The sequence below is a fragment of the Biomphalaria glabrata genome, chromosome 5 (genome assembly GCF_947242115.1).
Source record: "Biomphalaria glabrata chromosome 5, xgBioGlab47.1, whole genome shotgun sequence".
Classification (NCBI taxonomy): domain Eukaryota; kingdom Metazoa; phylum Mollusca; class Gastropoda; family Planorbidae; genus Biomphalaria; species Biomphalaria glabrata.
Genome location: NC_074715.1, coordinates 12,728,910 through 12,742,228, shown reverse-complemented (window position 1 = coordinate 12,742,228; position 13,319 = coordinate 12,728,910). Strand labels below are relative to the sequence as shown.

At 38.6% G+C, this 13,319-nt stretch overlaps 1 protein-coding gene across 1 annotated transcript in view; it reads right to left on the bottom strand.

Annotated features, from left to right (window-relative positions):
• Window positions 1–5,574: 5,574 nt before the first annotated feature.
• The window catches only part of LOC106062099 (ficolin-1-like), a 15,027-nt gene continuing 7,282 nt past the window's right edge, over window positions 5,575–13,319 (bottom strand). The window contains exons 2-5 of the mRNA XM_056031323.1: window positions 12,633–12,667; window positions 9,534–9,647; window positions 8,818–8,937; window positions 5,575–6,413 (exon numbers count right to left, since the gene is read on the bottom strand). Coding sequence (XP_055887298.1) covers window positions 6,042–6,413; window positions 8,818–8,937; window positions 9,534–9,647; window positions 12,633–12,667 — 641 coding nt within the window. The 3' untranslated portion in view covers window positions 5,575–6,041. The remainder of the gene's footprint in view (window positions 6,414–8,817; window positions 8,938–9,533; window positions 9,648–12,632; window positions 12,668–13,319) is intronic.

Below are 13,319 nucleotides of genomic sequence, written 5' to 3'. Positions count from 1 at the left end.
GTTGAATATCTTCCACCTGCAATTATGTTACATTTGAAGACATGTTGACTATTCTATCTTGTACTGTTTTAGCGGCTTGTGGATTGCAGATTTTCTTTCAAGATTTCTGGTTTCTTTTTGAAATCACGAAACAGTTCTTCAGATGCACGTAGGAAACAGTCTTTGACATATTCATCATCTGTAAATGGTTTGCCTTTTTGTGCAATTTCTACTGGTACCGCATAGCTTGCCAGATTAGCATTACTTGTAGATTGCTTCTAACTTTGAGAAGATCAATCGCTTCTTACTCATTTGCTTTAACAACAAACTATACGTCACAGCCAAAGCGCGTGGTGAAGACGCCAATTCGTCTTGCGTCGAAAGCGAATGAAAGCCTACATAGAAACACCCGACGTTGGCGTTATTAGAGAGTTTCCGACGGATTGACGACAATGACGACGGGTGTAATGGGGGTAGGGGTTAAGAGGCTTAGAGATAGAATCGGTGCCTAATCCTCGTTAAACGATTCAGAACTCTTCTAAAAACAATTTCGATAAAATAAATAATATATGCGTATGGAACTAAAGAGCCGCAGCTTCACATCCAAAGAGCCGCATGTGGCTCGCGAGCCGCAGGTTGCCGACCCCGGTTTTAGAGCATAATCAGATTCGTAAACTTTGAACTCAATAACAACCTTTCATATTTCTAAGCCTGTATGCAACACTAGCTTACAGTCAGACAATCACTGGAGGATTGTTGTAGGTGTTTCCAAGTAAAAAATTATTTTCCGGTCGAATGGTACTGGACAGCTCCTTGATTGATAGTCAAACATGGACATCATCCACTGCAGATATCGCTGAGCTGTAGACCACTACTGACTGTGATTCAAATACTTTGTGTCCGGTGAAGTAGATAAGGCCGCCTCCAGTCGTGAAACGACTATCAATCGTCTCACAGAAATGTGATAATATGGCTCCTTCTGTCTCGGAAGTCAATGGATGCGCCCAGGTGAGTCACTGGCTTTGGTTACGTCTCGAGATGGGGTAGAATCTGGAGTGACTGATCAAGCCGAATCTGGAGCGGCTGAATTTGCCACAGTTCGTGCATGCAAATGCATCTGTCCTAGAACTAGCTGACAGGGCAGCTTTCTTTTTCTTTCTCTTGACTGACGCAGCTTCATTTCTTTTGCACTCGGAGAAGTTCGTACCACCATGTACAGTCTGTCTCCATGCTGTCCGGTCTTGGGCAATCTCCTCCCACAAATTTTGGTCGATGCCCGTGGCTCTCATGTCTCGCTTATTAACTCTTTGTAATTAAATTAGAAACTAACAAATTTCAATTTCAACTTTCCTCACTCTCTAGATTTTTCCACGGAAATTTAACCAAACCGGCGACCCCAACGCTAAGGTGACATTGATTTAAAGCAATAAAATTAACGAACACACACACAATTTGTGCTTAGTAATTTTTTTTTAGTTTTACGCGATGTTTCTTCATAGTTTGGATAATACTAACCCAAACCTCCCACAGGACGGCAGGAGATGGCAGCGGGCAGGGTTGGAGCCTGAGACCACCGTGGCTATCGAACAACAGTCCAGAGCGCATCCCACACGACCAGGCGTCCATCCTAATTTAAGCTTTAAGTTCGTTTTCTCATAAATTTATGTCACTGTCCACGAATCGCGGAAACCTGATGCAAAAAATATTTTCTCCTATATTTGCACACAGACTAAAGACTTTATCATATGTTGCATTGTAAGTTTTCCACTCGACAATAAAAAAACTATTGGAAAAAAAATGTTTGAAGTTCTCATCTACTGTCAAAAAATAGGTAGGAACCCCCCCCACCCCCTTTTTACTTGTATTCTTCACATCTTTCTTCTCTCACTTAAAGTCTTCATTTCAGGACACCCACACACACACACACACACACACACATACACCTCACACACACACACACATCCACACACACTTTTATTCGTTTCCAAGAAACGGCCCGGATTTTGTCGCTTCCCGAATAATGCTTTTGACATGTAATATCTGTTACGTTCCATTGGAATTATCCAATTTATATCGCCCCCACCCTTCCACGCACCTCATTTTAGAATTTCGATTCTATTATCACTTTTCTCTCGCCCCCCCCCCTTTCATCTGTCCGCTTTATGTATATGTTTATTTTGCACTACTTTTAGTAAGCGCTCTAGTTTGTCCCCTCGATTGGTCCATGGATCGAACCCTTCCAGGAGCCATGTTGTTCTCATTAATATTTTCAGGACTATCTATTCCTCCACCAAACCAAACTTAAACGAGATGCTTGATACTAACGCAACAATAAAGCCCTTCTTTTCCTTAAAACAACTTCTTGTTACAATCTTTTTTTTTTGTCTGCTTCTCTAGTCAATGCTGATCATTTTAATAGAGTTCGAAAACAGCTATATAAGAACCAAAGTTTAAATCTAGTTACCTATCAGGGGGTTCGAGGTTCGAATCCCGACTCGAGCAGAGCTGTGTATATTCTGAGCGCTTAAAGACAGCACGGAAAACCTTCTCCCAGATGCCCCCTGCCCCCACTGGTTCACAAATGAGGTTGGACCATAGTGCTCTGAGCATACTATAAGCTTTAAAGTGGCGCTATATAAAAGCTATGCTAAAGAAAAAAAAATAATGTTGACTATGTGCAGAATGTCAGAACACATAAGTTATAGAATACATGCTCTGTATTCGTACTACATAGCCTAACATTGTCCTGTAAATACAGCCTTTTAAATGCACATTTCTTATTCTATATGCTAGGACAAATTCATACAAGTGCTCCTTTTTCCTAGTGCCATTGGAAAATGGAACTGGGTGCCTGAATCAGCCAGTAAAACCAACGACTTAGCAGAGTTTAAGTCATTGATTAACATACATGACTAGATTGAGACATGAAATGCGTAGGACGTAATTTTCTTTTCTTTTTTTTTTTTTTGAAGTGACGTCTGTAATCTAGAAATCTGTTCTGTTTGACAATTAAACGTATTGAGGAACTAGAAGGCGTTAAATACAAAGGAATTGATAGACATGAAACCCAAAATTCTCGACCTGTATGGCGACATGTATGGACTACGCAAGACAGCAGGGTTTCTGTCCAGGGCTTTTGCAAGCCCTCACTCAAATGGAGTTTGATGATGATGATGATGATAGATATGAAAGATAGTAAAGGAATGAATGAAGTAATGGATGAATGAATGATTGATAATTTAGTGAATAGATGAATGATAAATGGATGAAGGAATGAATGAATTAATTAATTGATGGATGAATAAATGAATGAATTATTGAATGGAGGAATGAATGAATGAATGGGTAATTACGTGAATAGATGAAAGAAAGAACGATTGAATGAATGAATAGACGAATGAATGGATGGATGAATAAATGAATGGGTTATACGTGACTAAATAGTTGCCCGAGCTACATGCATGATTGAATGAGTTAATTGGTTGAATTATTCTTGACCTTGAATGCAAAAAAAAAAAATGAATACTACAAATACTACAACTGTTAAAAGGCGCCCTATTGATTGGGGCGCTTATGTACACTGTTTATCTTTGCTGCCCACCGACACTACAGAAAACTGTGAGTAAAAAGGCGGGATTGGGGGGATATATGTACAGACACACACAGGCCTTTCAGAAGAAGAAAGTGAAAAGAGAGACAAACAGAGAGAGAGAGAGAGAGAGAGGGAGAGAGAGAGACATTGACTGAGTAGTCGAAGACTTATGTAGAAAGATAATTTGATTAGACTCCCCTTCCAGGCCTCTCTAATTCAATACAAAAAGGGCTATTTCCTTTCATTGAATACCACACGGGAAGGGAAAACAAAATGTTTAAAGCTAATTTTTCTACTTGAACAATTATAAGAATATTACAAAGAGTCTAGACCAAGTTTGATTCATAAAATAGTTGTAATGCATGGTTTTGAGGTAACCGTTTATTAATTTAGGCCCATTCTCTCAAAAAAATAACAAAATAAAAAAAATAAAAAAATTCTCTTTCTTTTTTTCTATGTTTGTGTCTGTTCTTGTTTTATGTTTCTCTCTGTGTGTTTCTTTCTTTCTTTCTCTCTCCATCTCTCGTTCGCTCATGATATGCGTAAGGAACCATAAACAATAGCACCTGAAGGTAAATGACGCACTTCCGTTTGCCTACAGAAGAACCATGTACACACATTCACATATGTGCCCGATCGAAGTTTTGTTAATGTTATTAAGTAAACACTTTAGAACACAAACAAGTCACATGACGGCGTGTGAAGCTCAAAGAGGGAAAAAATACTTACAAATCGTACTAAACAAAATCTTTAAAAAAAACACATAGATTGGTCAACAAAAGTCTGTATGCCTCGGAAGCGGAACACGTTGAAAACATCTGACATCGCGGTCTCATCCAGTGGCGTAGCTTGTGGGGGGAGTCTTAAGCCTCATCAAGGCGACACAGTAACCATTGTTCCAGCGAATAGTGTATGAGTAGGTTTTTTTAGTTATCTTTTACTAGTTTGAAATGACCTAATTCTCTAAGCAAAGCAAAATGGGTACTGATTCACCACATCAGTTAAGTACAGTTTCTTTTCCTTGTTTATTACCCCCCAAAAAATGAATTATCAAAATGTAATTAACTAATTGATTCATTTTGTTGATTGGTTCTTGTTTTGTAAGGCAATAGAAATAATTGTGCAAAATTTCCACTTAATCTGAGATGAGTAAAAGAAACAAAGTTCCTTTTTCAGACCTTGCGCTCTATAAACAGATGATGTAAAGGTCATCAGTTTCTGTAGCCCACGGTTTACGAGGGTGTCTTGTGGCCAGCACAAAGACCAACCGCCTTTTTACTTTTCCCCAACCAATGCCAAGTACCCAATAGAGCTGGGTGAACTCAGAGGCGCCCTAAGATCCCGAAATAAAAAATCTCAGTCGTCACCAGACTCGAACCCGGGACCCCCGGTTTGGAAGCAAAGCGCTTTACCGCTCAGCCGCCGCGTCTACTGATCCGAGTTGAATTATGGTAGAATAATGTGTACAACCTTTTTATCAGACAGAAATAATTAATTTAAGCTTTAAAAATTCACATACATGTTCAAATTAATCATAACGAGCCGACCCGCGGCGTAGCATACGCCGCTATTTAGTGACGGGTGAACACTTCCTGAAAGACACAGTTGTCCAAATGGGCTGGGTTTGGGCTAACGACTGTGTGCGAATGCCAGGAGAGCGAGGAAGGCGCGGGTACGGGCGAGAGGGGGCGGGATGAGGGTAAGAGAGTCGGTGTGCGTGCGTGGTGTCCCACATAGAAGATTACTTGTTCCCCCCCCCACCTTCTTTTTTTTTCTGAGCCGTGCTCTCTGTCGCCGCGAAAGTTACGTGGGGTAACTCTAGTCTGACTTGCAGAAATAAAAGAGTTATCTTTCCATGACTTTTTCAGCGAGGGTTAGAGAGTCGGCGTTCGTGCGTCTTGTCTTGCATGATTTGGCGACGTAGAGAGCTATATATATATAGATAGATAGATAGATAGATACATCATACAAACTGAAACAAATAATTAAACGACTAGAAATGGGCCAATGTTTGCACAAAACTTTTTTTTTTCAAATTTTTTTTAAAACAATTTTTTGTTTTCATTTTATTCTCAATAAGGACTAAATGATGCAAGAGAGTGATATAGAAAAAAATAAAAATCATGAAGTTAACTCTTTCTCTCCGCAATTATTTTTCCATGTTTTGAAGGAATTCTTCATTTGCTCATTACTATTTCACTACCCCTGTTATGATTGGGCTTCGATAGCTTTCTTGTTTGTTATCAGAAAATGTTTGTATTTGGTATAGAATTAAAGGGAAATGCATGCTCTTTTTATATAACACAAAGTCAAGTTTATAAAATTAAACATTAATTTAATTTAATGAGGTCGAAATCAACGATGGTATCGTCGATTAGGAAATAAAGAGTTAATTTCTCTGATTTTCGTCCATATTGAATGTCATACGTAAGAGAGACACCACTAGCCCCCCTCCCCCCCCGCCCCAGTTTTACGACATCTTTCTGATCTTCATCTCAACAGACGACAGGGAGTCATAGTCCGTGGTTACAGAATACCAGATGACGCCCTTTCCCATCACAGATGTATCAAAGTGACCATTCAGATTCGTCATGTGGCACGCCTTGTACCACCAGCCTGCCTGGTAGCCACCGGCGCAGTTTCCTGATGCTGCATCATTGTCCCTGTCTGGGGTACTGAACATCGAGCTATTCTGGGTAATAAAATTGTTGGATACATTTCCGGTAAATTCACCAATAGTCATTATATACTTGCTGGCTTCGTTGCCCACTTTAAAGTTTTTGTACGTAGCGTAATAGGCATTTCCTTTGTATGTCATGTCAAACCTCAATTCGAACTGATTCTGGGGAAAAAATATATAAAGAAATCTTTTTTTAAAAAAAGAGTATATAAATACTGCATGAATAATCTCCCTACTTCTATGCCAAAAAAAAAAATTGATTAATTATTGATTAATTTTTGGATTGATTCATTTATTGTCATTGACTATGATTAATTATGCAAAATTTCAAGTTAATTCGAGAGTAGGAAGTGGGAGGAGACCGTAGACAAAACGTAATAAGGAAATAACTCCATATATACAACTACGTCTCTCCATAAGTAGCATTTATTCCCCTTACGTACCGAATAAAATAATTAATTACCAATATTAATGAACTAATTTGTTAATTTTGTTGATTGATTCGCTGTTTTGTTGGGGACAAAGAATAATTGTGCAAAGTTTCAACTAGATCAGAAAATACCTGTGCGAGAAAAAACGTGTACAACATTTGTACTAGACAGACAGACAAACAGACAGAGTGAGTTGATATAAGCTTGGTACAAATATTTTACATTATGTTGAGTTGAAATATACAATAACATTGATATTTTCTCTAAATGCGCTCGTAAGTTTTATCGCGTGCCTTTCGTGGATGTAAAGTCGTTGTTTTTATAACCTTTTACTTGTGAGACCCGCAAGAAGAAACAAAATATTTGTCATCTACCGCCCCCCCCCCCCGCTTCAACAACATTAACATAAGCCAATAACAACAAATTATAGAGACTTGATAAAACAGTAATGTCCCACAGCGGTGTCCGGAGTGAAGCCCTCGCAATTTAACACGTTTTAAGCCTCGGACATGCATTGTTCAAGTGTAAAATTGCAGGTTTGATAATGTTAAAAAGAGAGAGAGAGCTAGAGAGAGAGAGAGAGAGAGAGAGAGAGAGAGCTAGAGAGCTAGAGAGAGAGAGAGAGAGTTAGAGAGAGAGAGCTAGAGAGAGAGAGCTAGAGAGCTAGAGAGAGAGAGAGAGAGCTAGAGAGAGAGAGCTAGAGAGAGAGAGAGAGCTAGAGAGAGAGCTAGAGAGAGAGAGAGCTAGAGAGAGAGAGAGAGAGAGAGAGAGAGCTAGAGAGAGAGAGCTAGAGAGAGCTAGAGAGAGAGAGAGAGAGAGCTAGAGAGAGAGAGAGAGAGAGAGAGAGAGCTAGAGAGAGAGAGCTAGAGAGAGCTAGAGAGAGAGAGAGAGAGCTAGAGAGAGAGAGAGAGAGAGCTAGAGAGAGAGAGAGAGCTAGAGAGAGAGAGAGAGCTAGAGAGAGAGAGAGAGCTAGAGAGAGAGAGCTAGAGAGAGAGAGAGCTAGAGAGAGAGAGAGCTAGAGAGAGAGAGAGAGAGCTAGAGAGAGAGAGAGAGATAGAGAGAGAGCTAGAGAGAGAGAGAGAGCTAGAGAGAGAGAGCGCTAGAGAGAGAGAGAGAGAGAGAGAGCTAGAGAGAGCTAGAGAGAGCTAGAGAGAGAGAGAGCTAGAGAGAGAGAGAGAGAGCTAGAGAGAGCTAGAGAGAGCTAGAGAGAGAGAGAGAGAGAGAGAGAGAGAGAGAGAGAGTTGGATTATGTGACGTCAGAAGGACGAGTGGAATCAGGGGAAATAAGCACAATTGTAGTCAGACTGAATTTCCGTTGGTGTAAACCAGTGTTTACCAAACTGTGTCCAGCGGACAATATTTTGTCCAACACAAATAAACAAAACAAACAATAGTTTTTTTTTTGTGTTTTTTTTTTGGGGGGGGGGGAGGAGGGTAGGGGATTATTATTTTTTCTTGCTGGTTTTCCGAGTCGCACCGGATCCTAGCGACGCCACTAGATATATATAGAATAATGCATATTGATGATAGATTTAGTGATGATCAAATAAAAACTTTAAATACTTTCAAAGTCAATATAAATTCTTTTTAGTTATAACATTTCCATTCATATTTACTAATATAGAAACTAAATCTTGTATCTTTCTTCCGTTTTATGTATTCAAGAAAAAACAGATTAACAAATGTAAAGAATACTTTAAAAAAAAAAGCAAAGCCTATATAGTGTAATTATATCAGTTAGTTTGGATCAGCCTTGTAATTAAATGTAGACTAACAATAATAAATAAATCTGTGCGATTAGTAATATTTTTACCCAATTGTTTTTGTTTCGAGCCATTTCATGCTTTCAGCTTGCTCAATGCGCAATGATCCTTTCACTTGTCTGGAAGAGGGGAGAGAAAGAAGGGGGGGGGGGTATCTGTGTGAATGTTACCGTGATCGCTTTGTAATGTACCTAATAAACAAAAAGTTGTGCGACCTGAACCCGAGCTCAAGCCTCCTCACTTTCACTTGCCGCTAAACTAAACAACATTAGCTCATTCGTTGCCAACCGCAGCTTTAGCATACAACATAAACAACAACAGCCAAGGGGGGGGGGGAGGAGGAGGAAAAATTCAAATTTAAATATAATTTACCAGAGCTGTGATCTCGTGAATCAGGTCGTTACCCAGCCAGTAGTCTGTACAAGTTGTTCCGAAACCGTTCTTGTAATCAGTCCAATTTCTGTTGAAGCTTGTGTCTTTGTGGACACGCCTCTGTCAAGAATGATGTTCACATTAATGTTCTGTCAGCTACAAGTAACAATTAGTGTCAGCTACATTGAAAGACGGCATCACAAACCAAGAGATTAGAGACAGGGTTTCTGCAGCGATCCAACACCATGATGACTTTCTAACTAAAGTAAGAAAACAACGCAAGCTTAAAATCTATGGCCATATTACAAGATCTTCGGGTCTCGCAAAGACCTTCCTTCAGGGAACAGTACCAGTAAAAAGAAGAAGAGGCAGACAAAGAAAGCGATGGGAGGACAACATAAAAGAATGGACGGGCTGCCATTGAAAGAGGTTCTAAACAAGGCAAAAGACAGGGAGGAATGGAGAAAGACGGTCGACGAGTCTTGCTTGGTGCCCCAACGGTCCAACAGACTAAGGGATAGGTAAAGGTAAAGGTAAAATCTCAGCTACAAGTAAAACCTTTGTGTTTAGATCAAGGCATTTATTAATACATAGTTTCTACATCCGTTCATTTCTCCGAGTTAAAAAAAAAAAAAAAAGGTGAAGCGTTTTGAAGATTAAAGGAGGAAAGCTTTCACAAACCTTACAAAACTTGAACACTTTAACGACATTTTTACCTGAATGACAATCCACCTCCCGCCGTCGGTCTCAGCGTCACAAAGAAATGGCTTGTATGATTTTACAAAAGCAGATTTTAGAGTAATGTCCATTTTGGTCGTGCAAAACATCGCCTTAAAGAGAACAGTGGAATAGTGTGCACTAGAGTTTTGATAATTAGAGGGTCATCAATCAATAGCTAGCTTTATGTGTAATATTTTCAGTAAAGTGGAGCTGAAACTAAATGGCAAAAACAACATAAGGTATGTGTAAGCAGCATTAGGATACACTACTGTTTGAGAGTCGAAACGCTAAGCAGCCACAAAGTCAAGGCATTGGATTAGACTACCCAACTTTCCCCCAAAATGAGTTTCTCAACTCAGCAGTGTTATGTGGAACCATATCGTCTGCCAGTGTCACTTGTTCGCGCTTCCAAGATACAGCCCTTCCGTATTTCTTTTCACACTCACTTTCACACACAATTTTATATTTCGGGTCAGGAAGTATTGTAGCTCGAGGTTTATTTCCCATTAGCATGAGAAGCCATTTCTGTCTCTCATATTTTGTTTGATTTTAACAAGTTTTCAAAATTAACAATAACTATAGGATTACAGTTTCTTTCATGCACTCTGACTCATCAAATTCAATTACTTTAGTTTGATCATATTCAGTCATCAGTTTCGTATATTTTGGAAGGACCACTGTTTTAAATATTTTTGTAAGGACCCCAGTTTTGTATATTTTGGAAGGACCCCAGTTTCGTATATTTTGGAATGACCCCTGTTTTAAATATTTTGTAACGACCCCGGTTTCGTATATTTTGGGAGGACCCCAGTTTTGTATATTTTGTATGCACCCCAATGTCGTATATACCTTAGTTCTGTATATTTTTGAATGTCATGTAGCATAAAGCAGCTGTAGCATTAATTTTATTTTTGGTTTTCTGCTAGCACCTAAGGAGAAGGACGTGGAAAGTCAGTTGTAGTTATGAGCTTGAACCACGAAAGTAAAACTTGATTAATTGTATTGTACAGGGCGTATATTTTATTCCAGTCATTCCTAGTTTCAGAATACAAGCTTTGTATTTGTTGTTGAAGGATCTTCGTGTTTGAATTGATAGTTTACATAGAGATAGAGATATTATTTGAGTGCACAGTAATTGTTTAAAACAGAAATCTACACTAAATTATAACATCAGATGTGCATTGTCTGATCAACACAATCTCATGGAAACATCAAGACATCTTCACATCTAGCACTCAAAGGCAAGTGATAGTTGCATGAAAGGACTAGTTTTGTATATTTTGGAAGAATCTTAGTTTCTTATACTTTGCAAGCAGCCCAGATTTGTAAATTTTTTAAGCATCCTAGTTTTTTATATTTTGGAAGAGCCTTAGTTTTGTAAATTTTGGAAGAACCTTAGTTTTTGTATATTTTGGAAGCACCCCATTTTTGGAAGCAGCTCAGTTTTTGTATATTTTGGAGGAACCTTTAGTTTTAAATATTTTGGAAGGACTTTAGTTTTATATATTTTTGGAAGGACTCCTTCGATATACAAATATCTCTTCTTGTTCTATCCTCTTCTGTTCCGCCCCCCCCCCCCCAAAAAAAAAAAAAGCATAGAGCCTATCAACGTAATGGAAACTAGAATTCACGGACAAAAGTGTGTGCTAGGGCTGTTCCAATACAAGAGCAAGAAAATGAATGAAACTTTATCCAAAATAAATCACCAAAAGACTATCTAATATATCTCAGCACCGAATCAGAAATAGCAGAGCTAGTAGAATTCAAGGGCCATGAGAATGTGTTCTATAGATGCAAAGTATTGTAACGTTTTCTCACTTCTCAGACTCTCCGCAAACTGCACCACTACCAACGTAAAGAGCTTGACAACTCAGCGCTCCAAAATAACATAACACTTTAATGTCCAATAAATCACAGCCAATACTGTACAATTGGCAACACGTAACACTACTAATATTTTAACGTGAACAACCGTAACGCCGTAACAATTCTAGCACTGGCCTCTACGTCTCGTCTAGGACTTGCACTGGAATGAATAGTTCAGGACTGACTTCACGCACTGGGCTCGTTGTGTCGGACTCGCTGGCATATCAAGACCAAGACGTCATTTCGTACTAGCGTGGTGTCTCGTCTGTAGTTGAGAAAACTCCGCATAGAACCGTCGTAATGCACCGTACAGGACCACACCACTGAACCACACTGAACCAAGTCGTCTGTAGTAAACAGGACTGTACTGAACCGGACAGAAGTGAACCGTTTTGACTGTGACACATCTGCTCTTTATATAGGGTCCCCGCTGGACTTCTAGAAGCCAATGGAACGTCGCTCGACCATTCTGGTTAATCACATTTTTCGTGACGCCCCTGAGCTCAATTCTCAGCACAGATCCTTTTGCGTCAGCTGTCTACACACACACTACTACTCCTATCCTCATCAGCACAAGAGTTATAACAATATAAAAAATACTTCAAGAAAAACAAAGGTTATCTAAGAGAATAACTTTACATTTACAGTTGTATCTCTTAAAACTGTTAGAATAATTTCCCTTTTCGATATCTAACAAAATCTATTATTATCACTGTTCAATAACAAATTTTTTAATTGATTCATATTTTGTTTGGAATAATGAATAATTATGCAAAGTTTTAACTTGATCTGGTGAATGAGTGGTTAAGCGCTTGGCTTCCCAACCTTGGGCCCCGTTTCGAATCTAGGTTAAGACAGATATTTTGAATTTTGGAATTTTCAGGGCCCACTTGAGTCCACCCAGCTGTAATGGGTACCTGACTTTAGTTGTGGAAAGTTAAGGCAGTTTGTGGTTGTGCTGGCCACATGACACCCTGCTTGTTAACCAGTGGCCTAAAAAAAACAATGACCTTAGCATAATCTTCCCTATAGTTCGCAAGGTTTGAAAGTAATATAAAATTAAATGCCAAATATGCCAAATATTAGTTACAAGAGCAAGTCGATATGTAAGGGCTAGTGACTAGCCCGTCTGCTACTCCATAACCTCTTATCGTCATTTCAATAAAAATGGTAAATATGTAAAACATTGACTTCTATCTATTTTATAAATTACTTTTCAAGATTTTTACCTTAGCAGATGGGCATTCTTCTTGGGCGTGTGTTTCTGAAATAGTAATTTTTAGCTTAGAAAGAATTCAAAAACTTAACGACACGAAAAGATAAGACAAGATTTTTTTTATTTATCCAATCAAATGGAAATTCAGTTTACTTACAATTGACCACCTCAGCGTAACTACTGTACAATAACAATATAGATGAAAAATACAAACAACATCCACACACCAAACACAAACACGCTCACAACCAGATTAAAAAAAAAAAAAAAGAATAGTTGTTACATATTTTGTTTTAAACAAAGTTACTATAAAGTGTAGTTGTATCAATTAGTTTGGATCAGACATGTAATACAATTTGTAATAGATTCTAGACTAACAAAAATAAATCTTTGCGATTAGAAATATTTTTTACCAATTGTTTTTGTTTAGCTCTATTTCATGCTTTAAGCGCGCTCAATACGCTATGATCCTATCACTAGTCTGGACCAGTTGCAAAGGAGGAGAAAAAACGAGGTATCTGGTGATCGCTTTTTAAATGTATTTTTTTTTTTAAAAAAAGGGAACGACCTGAATTCAAACGTGTGGGCTTAAGTCTTCCCAGGATTCCCAAACCAACGCGGTAACCTCTCTGCTAGCGAAAAGTCTATGAGTATGGAATATTGTATAGTTATCTACTGTTTCTATTTCATGTTTTTGTTC